At 43.5% G+C, this 18,558-nt stretch overlaps 1 protein-coding gene across 1 annotated transcript in view; it reads left to right on the top strand.

Moving 5' to 3' along the window:
• LOC117510024 (nucleus accumbens-associated protein 2-like) overlaps window positions 1–18,558 on the top strand; it is an 86,171-nt gene that overhangs the window by 44,742 nt on the left and 22,871 nt on the right. The window contains exon 4 of the mRNA XM_034169628.1: window positions 13,234–13,361. Coding sequence (XP_034025519.1) covers window positions 13,234–13,361 — 128 coding nt within the window. The remainder of the gene's footprint in view (window positions 1–13,233; window positions 13,362–18,558) is intronic.

Raw genomic sequence — 18,558 nt, forward strand, 5'->3', positions numbered from 1 at the left:
ACTGACATCATGACCTCAGTTAACCCAATGATCTCACTGACCCAGTTAACCCACTGACTTCAATGACCTTACTATACCGAGTTACCCACTGACGTCACTGACCCCAGTTAACTCACTGACCTCAATTAAACCACTCATTGATTGCAGTTAATCCACTGACCTCAGTGACCTCACTAAAACGAGTTACCCACTGACCTCACTGACCCCAGTAACCCAGTGACCTCACTGACCCAAGTTAGCCCAGTGACCTCAGTTAACCCACTGACATCACTGACCCCAGTTAGCCACTGACTTCACTGACCCCAGTTAACCCACTGACCTCAGTAACCTCACTAACCCCAGTTAACTCACTGCCCTAGTTAACTCACCTAAATCACTGACCTCAGTTAACCCACTGACATCACTGACCCCAGTTAACTCACTGACCCCAGGTAACTCACCTAAATCACTGATCTCAGTTAACCCACTGACCTCAGTTAAGCCACTGAGATCATTTGACCGCAGTTAATCCAATGACCTCAGTGACCTTACTATACCGAGTTACCCACTGACCTCACTGACCCCAGTTAACCCCAGTGACCTCAGTTAACCCACTGACATCACTGACCTCAGTGACTTCATTGATCTCAGTTAACCCACTGACCTCAGTGACATCACTGATCTCAGTTAACTCACTGATCTCACTGACCCCAGTTAACCCACTGACATCACTGAACCCAGTTAACCCACTGACCTCAATGACATCACTGATCTCAGTTAACTCATTGACATCACTGACCTCACTGACATAATTGACCTCAGTTAGCTCACTGATCTCACTGACACCAGTTAACCCACTGACATCACTGAACCCAGGTAACCCACTGACCTCAGTGACATCACTGATCTCAGTTAACTCATTGACATCACTGACCTCACTGACATGATTGACCTCAGTCAACCCACTGACCTCAGTAACCTCACTACCCCCAGTTAACCCATTGACCCCAGTTACCTCTATGAAATCACTGACCTCAGTTAACCCACTGACCTCACTGACCCCAGGGACATCACTGATCTCAGTTAACTCATTGACATCACTGACCTCACTGACATCATTGACCTCAGTTAACCCACTGATCTCACTGACCCCAGTTAACCCACTGACTTCAGTGACCCCAGTTAACCCACTGACGTCACTGACCCCAGTTAACTCACTGACCTCAGTGACCTCACTAAACCGAGTTACCCACTGACCTCACTGACCCCAGTTAACCCAGTGACCTCAGTTAACCCACTGACATCACTGACCTCAGTTAACCCAGTGACCTCACTGACCCAAGTTAGCCCAGTGACCTCAGTTAACCCACTGACATCACTGACCTCAGTTAACTCAGTGACCTCACTGACCCAAGTTAGCCCAGTGACCTCAGTTAACCCACTGACATCACTGACCCCAGTTAACCCAGTGACCTCAGTTAACCCACTGACATCACTGACCTCAGTTAACCCAGTGGACCTCACTGACCCAAGTTAGCCCAGTGACCTCAGTTAACCCACTGACATCACTGACCTCAGTTACCCCACTGACCTCAGTTAACCCGCTGACATCACTGACCCCAGTTAGCCCACTGACTTCACTGACCCCAGTTAACCCACTGACCTCAGTAACCTCACTAACCCCAGTTAACTCACTGACCCTAGTTAACTCACCTAAATCACTGACCTCAGTTAACCCACTGACATCACTGACCTCAGTTAACTCACTGACCCCAGTTAACTCACTGACCCTAGTTAACTCACCTAAATCACTGACCTCAGTTAACCCACTGACCTCACCGACCCCAGTTAACTCATCTAAATCACTGATCTCAGTTAACCCACTGACCTCAGTTAAGCCACTGAGATCACTGACCTCAGTTAACCCACTGACCTCAGTGACATCACTGACCTCCATTAACCCACTGACATCACTGACCTCACTTAAACCATTCATTGACCGCAGTTAATCCAATGACCTCAGTGACCTCACTATACCGAGTTACCCACTGACCTCACTGACCCCAGTTAACCCAGTGACCTCAGTTAACCCACTGACATCACTGACCTCAGTTAACCCAGTGACCTTACTGACCCTAATTAACCCACTGACATCACTGACCTCAGTGACTTCATTGATCTCAGTTAACCCCCTGACCTCAGTGACATCACTGATCTCAGTTAACTCATTTACATCACTGACCTCACTGACATAATTGACTTCAGTTAGCTCACTGATCTCACTGACCCCAGTTAACCCACTGACATCACTGAACCCAGTTAACCCACTGACCTCAATGACATCACTGATCTCAGTTAACTCATTGACATCATTGACCTCACTGACATAATTGACCTCAGTTAGCTCACTGATCTCACTGACCCCAGTTAACCCACTGACATCACTGAACCCAGTTAACCCACTGACCTCAATGACATCACTGATCTCAGTTAACTCATTGACCTCACTGACCTCACTGACATAATTGACCTCAGTTAGCTCACTGATCTCACTGACACCAGTTAACCCACTGACATCACTGAACCCAGGTAACCCACTGACCTCACTGACCTCAAAGACATAATTGACCTCAGTTAGCTCATTGATCTCACTGACACCAGTTAACCCACTGACATCACTGAACCCAGGTAACCCACTGACCTCAATGACATCACTGATCTCAGTTAACTCATTGACATCACTGACACCAGTTAACCTACTGACCTCACTGACCCCAGTTAACCCACTGACATCGCTGATATTACTGACCTCAGTTAACCCACTAATATCACTGACCTCAGTTACCCCTCTGACATCATTGACCTCAGTTAACTCACTGACATCACTGACCCCAGTTACCCCACTGATATTAGTGACCCCAGTTAACCCTCTGACATCACTGACCTCAGTTAACCCACCTACATCAGTGACCCCAGTTAATCTACTGACCTCACTGACGCTAGTTAAACCACTGACATGATTAACCCCAGTTAACCCACTGACACCACTGACTTCACTGACCTCAGTTAACCCACCTACATCACTGACTCCAGTTAACCTACTGACCTCACTGACCCAAGTTAACCCACTGATATCACTGTCCTCAGTTAACCCACTGACATCACTGTCCTCAGTTAACCCACTGACATCATTGACCCCAGTTAACCTACTGACCTCACTGACCCCAGTTAACCCACTGACATCGCTGATATTACTGACCTCAGTTAACCCACTGATATCACTGACCTCAGTTACCCCTCTGACATCATTGACCTCAGTTAACTCACTGACTTCACTGACCCCAGTTACCCCACTGATATTAGTGACCCCAGTTAACCCTCTGACATCACTGACCTCAGTTAAGCCACTGACATCACTGACCTCAGTTAACCCACCTACATCAGTGACCCCAGTTAATCTACTGACCTCACTGACCCTAGTTAAACCACTGACATGATTAACCCCAGTTAACCCACTGACACCACTGACTTCACTGACCTCAGTTAACCCACCTACATCACTGACTCCAGTTAACCTACTGACCTCACTGACCCAAGTTAACCCACTGATGTCACTGTCCTCAGTTAACCCACTGACATCACTGACCTCAGTTAACCCACTGACCTCACTGACCCGAGTTAAGCCACTGATCTCAGTGACATCATTGACCTCAGTTAACCCACTGACATCACTGATCCCAGTTGACCCACTGACATCACTGTCCTCAGTTAACCCACTGACATCATTGACCCCAGTTAACCTACTGACCTCACTGACCCCAGTTAACCCACTGACATCGCTGATATTATTGACCTCAGTTAAGTCTCTGACATCACTGACCTCAGTTAACCCACTGACATCATTGACCCCAGTTAACCTACTGACCTCACTGACCCCAGTTAACCCACTGACATCGCTGATATTACTGACCTCAGTTAACCCACTGATATCACTGACCTCAGTTAACCCACTGACATCATTGACCCCAGTTAACCTACTGACCTCACTGACCCCAGTTAACCCACTGACATCGCTGATATTACTGACCTCAGTTAACCCACTGACATCACTGTCCTCAGTTAACCCACTGACATCATTGACCCCAGTTAACCTACTGACCTCACTGACCCCAGTTAACCCACTGACATCGCTGATATTACTGACCTCAGTTAACCCACTGATATCACTGACCTCAGTTACCCCTCTGACATCATTGACCTCAGTTAACTCACTGACTTCACTGACCCCAGTTACCCCACTGATATTAGTGACCCCAGTTAACCCTCTGACATCACTGACCTCAGTTAAGCCACTGACATCACTGACCTCAGTTAACCCACCTACATCAGTGACCCCAGTTAATCTACTGACCTCACTGACCCTAGTTAAACCACTGACATGATTAACCCCAGTTAACCCACTGACACCACTGACTTCACTGACCTCAGTTAACCCACCTACATCACTGACTCCAGTTAACCTACTGACCTCACTGACCCAAGTTAACCCACTGATGTCACTGTCCTCAGTTAACCCACTGACATCACTGACCTCAGTTAACCCACTGACCTCACTGACCCGAGTTAAGCCACTGATCTCAGTGACATCATTGACCTCAGTTAACCCACTGACATCACTGATCCCAGTTGACCCACTGACATCACTGTCCTCAGTTAACCCACTGACATCATTGACCCCAGTTAACCTACTGACCTCACTGACCCCAGTTAACCCACTGACATCGCTGATATTATTGACCTCAGTTAAGTCTCTGACATCACTGACCTCAGTTAACCCACTGACATCATTGACCCCAGTTAACCTACTGACCTCACTGACCCCAGTTAACCCACTGACATCGCTGATATTACTGACCTCAGTTAACCCACTGATATCACTGACCTCAGTTACCCCTCTGACATCATTGACCTCAGTTAACTCTCTGACATCACTGACCCCAGTTACCCCACTGATATTAGTGACCCCAGTTAACCCTCTGACATCACTGACCTCGGTGACATCACTGACCTCAGTTAAGCCACTGACATCACTGACCTCAGTTAACCCACCTACATCAGTGACCCCAGTTAATCTACTGACCTCACTGACCCTAGTTAAACCACTGACATCGCTGATATTACTGACCTCAGTTAAGTCTCTGACATCACTGACCTCAGTTAACCCACTGACATCATTGACCCCAGTTAACCCACTGACATCGCTGATATTACTGACCTCAGTTAAGTCTCTGACATCACTGACCTCAGTTAACCCACTGACATCATTGACCCCAGTTAACCCACTGACATCGCTGATATTACTGACCTCAGTTAAGTCTGACATCACTGACCTCAGTTAACCCACTGACATCATTGACCCCAGTTAACCCACTGACATTGCTGATATTACTGACCTCAGTTAAGTCTCTGACATCACTGACCTCAGTTAACCCACTGACATCATTGACCCCAGTTAACCCACTGACATCGCTGATATTACTGACCTCAGTTAAGTCTCTGACATCACTGACCTCAGTTAACCCACCTACATTACTGACCCCAGTTAACCTACTGACCTCACTGACCCCACTTAACCCACTGACATCACTGAACTCATTTAACCCACCGACATCACTGACAACATTAACCCACTGACATCACTGACTTCAATGAACCTACCTACATCACTGACCTCAGTTAACCGAATGACCTCACTGACCCCAGTCAACCAAATGAACACACTGACTTCAGTTAACCGACTGACATCACTGATATCACTGACCTCAGTTAACCCTCTGACCCCAGTGACATTTGTGTGTTTGCTCATATTTGGTCATTTTGAAATGGATGTTTGCAGCACATTTCAAAAAATCTTGGATTGTGGCAACAAAAGACTGGGAAAGTTGGTGAATGCTCAAAGAACACCTGTTTCGAACATTCCATAGGTGAACAGGTTAATTGGAAACAGGTGAGTGTCATGATTGGGTATAAAAGAAGCATCCCCAAAAGGCTCAGCCATTCACAAGCAAAGATGAGGTGAGGATCACCACTTTGTGAACAACTGCATGAAAAAATAGTCCAACAGTTTAAGAACAATGTTTCTCAAACAAAAACCAACATTGAATGTCCGTGACCTTCGATCCCTCAGGCAGCACTGCATTACAAACCGACATCATTGTGTAAAGGATCTTACCGCGTGGGCTCAGGAACACTTCAGAAAACCATTGTCAGTTAACACAGTTCGTCGCTACATCTACAAGTGCAAGTTAAAACTCTTCCATGCAAAGTGAAAGCCATACATCAACAACATCCAGAAAGCTGCTGCCTTCTCTGGGCCCGTGCTCATTTGAAATGGACAGACGCAAAGTGGAAAAGTGTGCTGTGGTCTGATGAGTCCACATTTCAAATTGTTTTTGGAAATCATGGACGTCGTGTCCTCTGGACAAAAGAGGAAAAAGACCATCCAGATTGTTACCAGCACAAAGTTCAAAAGCCAGTATCTGTGATGGTATGGGGGTGTGTTAGTCACTGACCCCAGTTAACTCACTGACCTCAATTAAACCACTCATTGATTGCAGTTAATCCACTGACCTCAGTGACCTCACTAAACCGAGTTACCCACTGACCTCACTGACCCCAGTTAACCCAGTGACCTCACTGACCCAAGTTAGCCCAGTGACCTCAGTTAACCCACTGACATCACTGACCTCAGTTAACCCACTGACATCACTGACCCCAGTTAGCCCACTGACTTCACTGACCCCAGTTAACCCACTGACCTCAGTAACCTCACTAACCCCAGTTAACTCACTGACCCTAGTTAACTCACCTAAATCACTGACCTCAGTTAACCCACTGACATCACTGACCCCAGTTAACTCACTGACCCCAGTTAACTCACCTAAATCACTGATCTCAGTTAACCCACTGACCTCAGTTAAGCCACTGAGATCATTGACCGCAGTTAATCCAATGACCTCAGTGACCTTACTATACCGAGTTACCCACTGACCTCACTGACCCCAGTTAACCCAGTGACCTCAGTTAACCCACTGACATCACTGACCTCAGTGACTTCATTGATCTCAGTTAACCCACTGACCTCAGTGACATCACTGATCTCAGTTAACTCACTGATCTCACTGACCCCAGTTAACCCACTGACATCACTGAACCCAGTTAACCCACTGACCTCAATGACATCACTGATCTCAGTTAACTCATTGACATCACTGACCTCACTGACATAATTGACCTCAGTTAGCTCACTGATCTCACTGACACCAGTTAACCCACTGACATCACTGAACCCAGGTAACCCACTGACCTCAGTGACATCACTGATCTCAGTTAACTCATTGACATCACTGACCTCACTGACATGATTGACCTCAGTCAACCCACTGACCTCAGTAACCTCACTACCCCCAGTTAACCCATTGACCCCAGTTACCTCTATGAAATCACTGACCTCAGTTAACCCACTGACCTCACTGACCCCAGGTAACCCACTGACCTCAGTGACATCACTGATCTCAGTTAACTCATTGACATCACTGACCTCACTGACATCATTGACCTCAGTTAACCCACTGATCTCACTGACCCCAGTTAACCCACTGACTTCAGTGACCCCAGTTAACCCACTGACGTCACTGACCCCAGTTAACTCACTGACCTCAGTGACCTCACTAAACCGAGTTACCCACTGACCTCACTGACCCCAGTTAACCCAGTGACCTCAGTTAACCCACTGACATCACTGACCTCAGTTAACCCAGTGACCTCACTGACCCAAGTTAGCCCAGTGACCTCAGTTAACCCACTGACATCACTGACCTCAGTTAACTCAGTGACCTCACTGACCCAAGTTAGCCCAGTGACCTCAGTTAACCCACTGACATCACTGACCCCAGTTAACCCAGTGACCTCAGTTAACCCACTGACATCACTGACCTCAGTTAACCCAGTGACCTCACTGACCCAAGTTAGCCCAGTGACCTCAGTTAACCCACTGACATCACTGACCTCAGTTACCCCACTGACCTCAGTTAACCCGCTGACATCACTGACCCCAGTTAGCCCACTGACTTCACTGACCCCAGTTAACCCACTGACCTCAGTAACCTCACTAACCCCAGTTAACTCACTGACCCTAGTTAACTCACCTAAATCACTGACCTCAGTTAACCCACTGACATCACTGACTTCAGTTAACTCACTGACCCCAGTTAACTCACTGACCCTAGTTAACTCACCTAAATCACTGACCTCAGTTAACCCACTGACCTCACCGACCCCAGTTAACTCATCTAAATCACTGATCTCAGTTAACCCACTGACCTCAGTTAAGCCACTGAGATCACTGACCTCAGTTAACCCACTGACCTCAGTGACATCACTGACCTCCATTAACCCACTGACATCACTGACCTCACTTAAACCATTCATTGACCGCAGTTAATCCAATGACCTCAGTGACCTCACTATACCGAGTTACCCACTGACCTCACTGACCCCAGTTAACCCAGTGACCTCAGTTAACCCACTGACATCACTGACCTCAGTTAACCCAGTGACCTTACTGACCCTAATTAACCCACTGACATCACTGACCTCAGTGACTTCATTGATCTCAGTTAACCCCCTGACCTCAGTGACATCACTGATCTCAGTTAACTCATTTACATCACTGACCTCACTGACATAATTGACTTCAGTTAGCTCACTGATCTCACTGACCCCAGTTAACCCACTGACATCACTGAACCCAGTTAACCCACTGACCTCAATGACATCACTGATCTCAGTTAACTCATTGACATCATTGACCTCACTGACATAATTGACCTCAGTTAGCTCACTGATCTCACTGACCCCAGTTAACCCACTGACATCACTGAACCCAGTTAACCCACTGACCTCAATGACATCACTGATCTCATTTAACTCATTGACATCACTGACCTCACTGACATAATTGACCTCAGTTAGCTCACTGATCTCACTGACACCAGTTAACCCACTGACATCACTGAACCCAGGTAACCCACTGACCTCACTGACCTCAAAGACATAATTGACCTCAGTTAGCTCATTGATCTCACTGACACCAGTTAACCCACTGACATCACTGAACCCAGGTAACCCACTGACCTCAATGACATCACTGATCTCAGTTAACTCATTGACATCACTGACACCAGTTAACCTACTGACCTCACTGACCCCAGTTAACCCACTGACATCGCTGATATTACTGACCTCAGTTAACCCACTAATATCACTGACCTCAGTTACCCCTCTGACATCATTGACCTCAGTTAACTCACTGACATCACTGACCCCAGTTACCCCACTGATATTAGTGACCCCAGTTAACCCTCTGACATCACTGACCTCAGTTAACCCACCTACATCAGTGACCCCAGTTAATCTACTGACCTCACTGACGCTAGTTAAACCACTGACATGATTAACCCCAGTTAACCCACTGACACCACTGACTTCACTGACCTCAGTTAACCCACCTACATCACTGACTCCAGTTAACCTACTGACCTCACTGACCCAAGTTAACCCACTGATATCACTGTCCTCAGTTAACCCACTGACATCACTGTCCTCAGTTAACCCACTGACATCATTGACCCCAGTTAACCTACTGACCTCACTGACCCCAGTTAACCCACTGACATCGCTGATATTACTGACCTCAGTTAACCCACTGATATCACTGACCTCAGTTACCCCTCTGACATCATTGACCTCAGTTAACTCACTGACATCACTGACCCCAGTTACCCCACTGATATTAGTGAGCCCAGTTAACCCTCTGACATCACTGACCTCAGTTAAGCCACTGACATCACTGACCTCAGTTAACCCACCTACATCAGTGACCCCAGTTAATCTACTGACCTCACTGACCCTAGTTAAACCACTGACATGATTAACCCCAGTTAACCCACTGACACCACTGACTTCACTGACCTCAGTTAACCCACCTACATCACTGACTCCAGTTAACCTACTGACCTCACTGACCCAAGTTAACCCACTGATGTCACTGTCCTCAGTTAACCCACTGACATCACTGACCTCAGTTAACCCACTGACCTCACTGACCCGAGTTAAGCCACTGATCTCAGTGACATCATTGACCTCAGTTAACCCACTGACATCACTGATCCCAGTTGACCCACTGACATCACTGTCCTCAGTTAACCCACTGACATCATTGACCCCAGTTAACCTACTGACCTCACTGACCCCAGTTAACCCACTGACATCGCTGATATTACTGACCTCAGTTAAGTCTCTGACATCACTGACCTCAGTTAACCCACTGACATCATTGACCCCAGTTAACCTACTGACCTCACTGACCCCAGTTAACCCACTGACATCGCTGATATTACTGACCTCAGTTAACCCACTGATATCACTGACCTCAGTTACCCCTCTGACATCATTGACCTCAGTTAACTCTCTGACATCACTGACCCCAGTTACCCCACTGATATTAGTGACCCCAGTTAACCCTCTGACATCACTGACCTCGGTGACATCACTGACCTCAGTTAAGCCACTGACATCACTGACCTCAGTTAACCCACCTACATCAGGGTCCCAGTTAATCTACTGACCTCACTGACCCTAGTTAAACCACTGACATCGCTGATATTACTGACCTCAGTTAAGTCTCTGACATCACTGACCTCAGTTAACCCACTGACATCATTGACCCCAGTTAACCCACTGACATCGCTGATATTACTGACCTCAGTTAAGTCTCTGACATCACTGACCTCAGTTAACCCACTGACATCATTGACCCCAGTTAACCCACTGACATCGCTGATATTACTGACCTCAGTTAAGTCTGACATCACTGACCTCAGTTAACCCACTGACATCATTGACCCCAGTTAACCCACTGACATTGCTGATATTACTGACCTCAGTTAAGTCTCTGACATCACTGACCTCAGTTAACCCACTGACATCATTGACCCCAGTTAACCCACTGACATCGCTGATATTACTGACCTCAGTTAAGTCTCTGACATCACTGACCTCAGTTAACCCACCTACATTACTGACCCCAGTTAACCTACTGACCTCACTGACCCCACTTAACCCACTGACATCACTGAACTCATTTAACCCACCGACATCACTGACAACATTAACCCACTGACATCACTGACTTCAATGAACCTACCTACATCACTGACCTCAGTTAACCGAATGACCTCACTGACCCCAGTCAACCAAATGAACACACTGACTTCAGTTAACCGACTGACATCACTGATATCACTGACCTCAGTTAACCCTCTGACCCCAGTGACATTTGTGTGTTTGCTCATATTTGGTCATTTTGAAATGGATGTTTGCAGCACATTTCAAAAAATCTTGGATTGTGGCAACAAAAGACTGGGAAAGTTGGTGAATGCTCAAAGAACACCTGTTTCGAACATTCCATAGGTGAACAGGTTAATTGGAAACAGGTGAGTGTCATGATTGGGTATAAAAGAAGCATCCCCAAAAGGCTCAGCCATTCACAAGCAAAGATGAGGTGAGGATCACCACTTTGTGAACAACTGCATGAAAAAATAGTCCAACAGTTTAAGAACAATGTTTCTCAAACAAAAACCAACATTGAATGTCCGTGACCTTCGATCCCTCAGGCAGCACTGCAATACAAACCGACATCATTGTGTAAAGGATCTTACCGCGTGGGCTCAGGAACACTTCAGAAAACCATTGTCAGTTAACACAGTTCGTCGCTACATCTACAAGTGCAAGTTAAAACTCTTCCATGCAAAGTGAAAGCCATACATCAACAACATCCAGAAAGCTGCTGCCTTCTCTGGGCCCGTGCTCATTTGAAATGGACAGACGCAAAGTGGAAAAGTGTGCTGTGGTCTGATGAGTCCACATTTCAAATTGTTTTTGGAAATCATGGACGTCGTGTCCTCTGGACAAAAGAGGAAAAAGACCATCCAGATTGTTACCAGCACAAAGTTCAAAAGCCAGTATCTGTGATGGTATGGGGGTGTGTTAGTGCCCATGGCATGGACAACTTACACATCTGTGATGGCCCCATCAGTGCTGAAAGGTACATCCAGCAACACATGCCATCCAAGCAACGTCTTTTTCAGCTGCGGGTACTAGACTGGCCTGCCTGCAGTCCAGACCTGTCGCCCACTGAAAATGTGTGGTGCATTATGAAGTGCAAAATACGACAATGGAGACCCCGGACTGTTGAACAACTGAAGTTGTACATCAATTGCTGTCAGACTGTACAATGAACAATGCTACAACCCCTGGCAAAAATTATGGAATCACTGGCCTCGGAGGATGTTTTCATGATTCCATAATTTTTTCCTCAGAATTGAGTGATTCCATATTTTTTTCCCTCTGCTTGGTCTAAAAAAGTAACCATTACTGACTGCCACAATTTTTTTTCCTGATTTCTTATAGTGTTTCTTAAAGCCAGAAAGTTGCCATTTGAAATGACTTTAGTTTTGTGTCATGGCTGTGATCTGCTTTTTTTTCTACAAAATTAAACAACTGAATGAACATCCTCTGAGGCCGGTGATTCCATAATTTTTGCCAGGGGTTGTAGTACTGTGGTAACCATAGCAACCAGGTCATTAATCATGTCATTACTTGCTGTATTTATTAGGTGCAATAATTTAACTTATGGTGCACTCACGTCACTTTACATATATTACATTACGTATTACATATTACATATATTTACTTATATTTTAAATATCAGAGTAACTTGTCGTACATTTCACGCTGAAGTCATTTTATCTGATCACTCTCACATCCTGACAGTGTATATCATCCCGGCAGTGCAGCATTGAACTGAACAATGGTAGCCTCAGCTTTACCCGTTTGTTTTATTTCATGCCCTTTTGTCTATTCCTACTGTTCTATGCTGTGATGTGACACTGAAATTTCCCCATTGAGGGATGAATAAAGGCTTTCTTATCTTATCGTATCTTATCTTAATTCATTGGAATTGGGGTTGTACACTGAGTGATTGATTTGGATTGAAGGATCCACACTGATCAGGGTTTTGTGTTTTTTTTTCTGTAATATCTTTATTTTAAGTGAATTTGGTGAAAATGAGGGAAACATCATTGGTCACATAATTAGTTGTAGGTTGTCAGTGATGTATAAAACTTGACGTGTCTGCTTTTTGGCTTTTTGTGGTCTCCATAGAAACACTCTGGCCAATAGCTGTGGGACGGGAATCCGCTCGTCCACCAACGATCCGAGCCGGAAGCCTCTGGACAACCGAGTTTTAAACACCGTCAAACGTAAAACGCACAGACACGCTGTTATTTATCTGATGTTATGATGACTGGGGTTGGCTCCGCCCCTAAACCATCACAGCTACAGTGTGACTGTAACAAACACACACAGAAATACACAAACACACAGAAACACACGGAACCACCCCACAATACAGAAACACACAGACAGAAACACCAAAAAACTCAAAAACCCAGAAACACACACATAAACAAAGAAACACACAAAACACACAAACACACGAAACTCAGAAACACGCAAAAACACAGGAACACACACAAAAACTCACAAAACACACAAACATACACAGAAACACACACAATGACACATAAACACAGAAACACACACACAACACAGAAACACACAACCACACAAAACTCAGAAACACACACAGAAACATGCAAAAACACAGGAACACACACAAAACACACACAAAAAAAATCACAAAACACACAAACATACACAGAAACACACACACACAAAAACTCACAAAACATACAAACATATAAAGAAACACAAAAACACACAGAACTCAGGAACAAATACAGAAACACCCAAAAACACAGAAACACACACAACACACAGAAACACACACACATACACAACACAGAAACTCAGAAAAACACACTGAAACACACAAAAACACAGAAACATACACAACAACACAGAAACTCAGAAAAACACACAGAAACACACATAACAACACATAAACATACACATAAACACAGAAAACTCAGAAACACATACAGAAACACACACAACACACAGAAACACACACATACACAACACAGAAACTCAGAAAAACACACTGAAACACACAAAAACACAGAAACATACACAACAACACAGAAACTCAGAAAAACACACAGAAACACACATAACAACACATAAACATACACATAAACACAGAAAACTCAGAAACACATACAGAAACACCCAAACACACACACACACACACAATACACAGAAACACACAAAACACACACAGAAACACACAAAAACCAAGAAACAGACCTCCGGTTGGGACACCATCGTGATGGCCACACTGTAAGGGAGCTCCCGACAGAACCAAAAGAATTAACAACAAACCCCCTCTAAACCAAAGAAATTCACATCTACGTTCTAATATAACAACGAGGGGAAGAGAAGTATGCCAAATACCAGATTTGAAAGTGCGTTGAAATAGCCGAACAAACTTTGGAAAAGCACTAACGTGAGCTACCGCTAGCCAATGCGGATACCAGAGCTAACAAGCTAACAGCAACAAGCTAGTGCAGAAACTCAAGCCATGGCATGTTCAGCTGCACTTGAAATACTTTTACAAGAGTTGAGAGCATTCTGGCAGGAAACTAATGAGAAACTTGAAAGTCTGAAAGAAGATATTGCTAAAGTTAACAACCGCATGGAGGAAGCGGAGAGAAAAAAAGACAAAAAGCGGAAGAGAGAATACAAAACGTGGAAGATGCTATGACTGGATTGTTACAGCTCCACATGGGATTAATTGACAAGCTAACAAATTTAGAAAGCAGAACTAGAAGAGAGAATGTCAGAATTTACAATGTGCCAGAGACTGCGGAAGAAGACTACCCTAATATGTGTGCATTTGCTGAAGCGATGTTACGCGAGGGCTTAAAGCTGAGTGCTGAGATTGAGATAAGCATCGAGCGTGCACACCGCTCTCTTGGCCCTGTCCCCCCGAGTGGAACCCCACCATGCTCCATTATTGTCAAGTTTCTGAGTTTCAAGACGAAGGAGCTCATACTCCTCAAAGCACGGCAACAGAGAGGCTTTACTTGGAAAGGCAAACAAATAACGCTTGACAACGACTATCCTCCTCTCATCATCAAATAAAGAAGAGAATATGCTGAGATGCACAAGATACTAAAAGACAATCAAATCAAGTTCCAAACACTTTTTCCTGCCAGGCTGAAAGTTAAATATACAGAAGGGGCCAGAATCTATGACACTGCGAAGGAGGCAAGTGAAGACATGACCAAACGAGGATTTCAAGTTACAATCATCAAGTGACCAGAAACCATCCTGGAGCAACTGAAGCAGCTGACATGGACCAGCGTGCCAGGAAGAACCGGACACAACACATCCCATCCAGCGCCGGATCCTGGTTACAAAGAGAAGCTGAGAGCCTTCAGGAGGGCTGCAGCTTCCCCCTCTGAAGACTGAGGTTTCCTGCACTACTTTTTTTTTTTTTGAGAAATTGTCATATTTATCAACAAAAATGTAAGTTCAAGTTATAATAATATATTGGTGTGAAATACAAAACAGTGGTTCTTTAGGGATCACCTCTCTTGCGGCATAGGCCACAGCTAATGAAGGCCCCCTCGAAGGAAATCATGAGGACACGGCCTTTAGAGGCTCAAAAGGGTCCACCTCATGGACCCCTGCCTTGGAAGTTTACCATGTTTGTTGTTCGTTTTCAATGTGATTGTTTTACTTATATTCTGAGTTTGATGTTCATGTGGGGGAGTTATGAAACAAAACGTCATAATGTAAAATTAAGACAAAATGCATAACAAGCATATACAACTAACTACACTCAATATTAATGGCTTACATAGTCCGATTAAAAGGTGGAAGATATTGTCAAAACTCAAAAGAGATAAAACAGAAATTGCATTCTTACAAGAAACGCATCTTCCAGATGACGAACATCTAAAATTGAAAAAAATGGGATATAAACATGTTTTTATTCATCTCATAATTCAGGACGGAGGAGAGGAGTGGTGACGCTGATATCCGGAGCATTGAACTATGAACACATTTCTGAGCTAAAAGATAAGGAAAGCAGATACATCATGATAACAGGAAAGATTGAAGGTACTCTAACAACTTTATTAAATGTATACATACCTCCAAATAGTGGTTTATCCTTCTATAGATACATTTTTGAATTAATTTCAACAAAAAGTCAAGGGATATTGATAAGTGCTGGGGATTTTAATGTTCCATTAAGTGTCTCGCTAGACTCTTCCACCAGAAAAGGTGATTCTAGAAAGATTGGAAAAAAGATAATACGACTAATGGAGGAGACTGGTGTAGAAGACGTGTGGAGGGAAAATAACCCAACAAAGAGAGAATATACCTATTACTCACACCCTCATAATGTCTACACCTGACTAGACTATATATTTATGTTCAAGAATGACCTATTAAACGTGAAAGATTGTGAAATTGGACCATGTACAATCTCAGATCATAATCCAGTCACCGTGAATGTTTATCTGTCAAAGAAGGAAAAATGTTCACTCTGGAGATTAAATAATAACATTTGAAATAACCAAAATGCTAAAGAAAGGCTAATTGAAGAGATTAAAGATTAACCTTAAATATAATGACAATGGTGAAGTGTCCCCAGGAATTCTTTGGGACACATTAAAAGCAGTAATGAGAGGAAGAATAATAAGTATCTCCTCTTACCTAAAGAAAGTCAACCAGTTCAAACTAACAAGCTTAGAAGGAAAAATATTAAAACTCCAACAGGAACATTCTAAAAATATGAAAAAAGAAGTTAAAGCTGAAATTGAAAAAATGAAAAAAGAAATAAATGATATTGAAGCATTAACAATACAGAAGAAACTAATCTTTATGAAACAACAATACTACGAAGTAGGTGGAAAATCTTTAAAACTCCTTTCTTACAAACTGAGGAAACAACAAGCAGAGAGAACAATTCACAAAATTAGGAACCCATTAAATAATAAAATTGAGACTGAACACGAACAAATCCAACGTTGTTTCCAAAAATATTATAAAAATCTTTACTCACAATCGCTCATAAATAATGAGGATGATATAGATACCTTCTTGACAAAGTTAGATTTACCAATATTGACGGATGAACAAAATATAAAGCTTCTTGCTGCCATAACCACAGAAGAAATTCATTTGGCAATTACAAAACTAAAAAGGGGCAAAATGGCGGGCGCAGATGGATATGGCCCAGAGTGATACAAAACAATGGAGAGTCATCTTACTCCAGTTTTATTAAATACTTTCAATTGGGTGCTTGAAAAGAAAATTACTCCAGCATCATGGAATGAAGCAATAATCGCTCTCATTCCAAAAGAAGGAAAAGATAGACTAGAGTGTGGTAACTGTCGTCCAATTAGTGTATTAAATATTGACTACAAACTATTCACATCCATAATTTCAAGGTGACTGGAGACGATCTTACCAATATTAATACACAAAGACCAGACAGGGTTCATCAAACAAAGACAAACACAAGATAGCATCAGAAGAGTATTAAATATAATGCAACAGGTTAGTAAAAAAAACAAGAAACATTAGTAATTAGATGCAGAAAAAGCATTTAACTCCGTGAGGTGGAACTTCTAATATAATGTTCTAAATAAATTTGGCTTTCATCAATCAATAATTGAGACAATTTCAGGATTATATTACAAACCTACAGCTAGGATAAAAATCAACGGGGACCTCACGGAGTCAATCGCCCTCGAAAGAGGATCAAGACAGGGCTGCAATATGTCCGCACTTTTATTTGCCTTGTATATAGAACCGCTCGCTCAATGGATAAGGGAAAACAAGAATATTAAAGGGGTAACAATCTTTGGACAGGAGCAAAAGCGGGCCTTATTCGCAGATGATCTACTGTTGACCATTATACATCCAACTCAAACATTGCCTGTAACAATGAAAACGCTTGAAGAATATGGTACATTTTCAGGATACAAAATTAACGTCAATAAAATTCAAGTTTTAACTTGAATTTTAAATTATAATCCTCCACAGAATATTAAGGATAGCTACAAATGGAAATGGGAAGCTGACTCAATCAAATATCTGGGTCTAATTTTACACAAAGATTTTAATAAAATGTATGATGTCAACTATGGACCTCTGAATGTTAAATTACAATCTGACTTACAAAGATGGGGTTCAATACCATTTCTTGATTTGTCCTCAAGAATTGATTCAGTTAGAATGAATGTTCTTCCACAAATTCTCTATCTATTCCAATGCCTACCATTCTATATTCCACAAAAACAGTTTGAAGAATGGGATAGAATTATATCCAGATATATTTGGAAAGGTAAAAAAAATCTAGAATCAAGTATAAAACATTACAGTTAGCAAAAAATAAGGGTGGTAGGAATTTGCCATGTTTACGAAAATACTTTTATGCTGCACAATTGAGACCTCTAGTGTGCATGTGCTCTCCGC

The sequence above is a fragment of the Thalassophryne amazonica genome, chromosome 5 (assembly GCF_902500255.1).
Source record: "Thalassophryne amazonica chromosome 5, fThaAma1.1, whole genome shotgun sequence".
Classification (NCBI taxonomy): Eukaryota; Metazoa; Chordata; class Actinopteri; order Batrachoidiformes; family Batrachoididae; genus Thalassophryne; species Thalassophryne amazonica.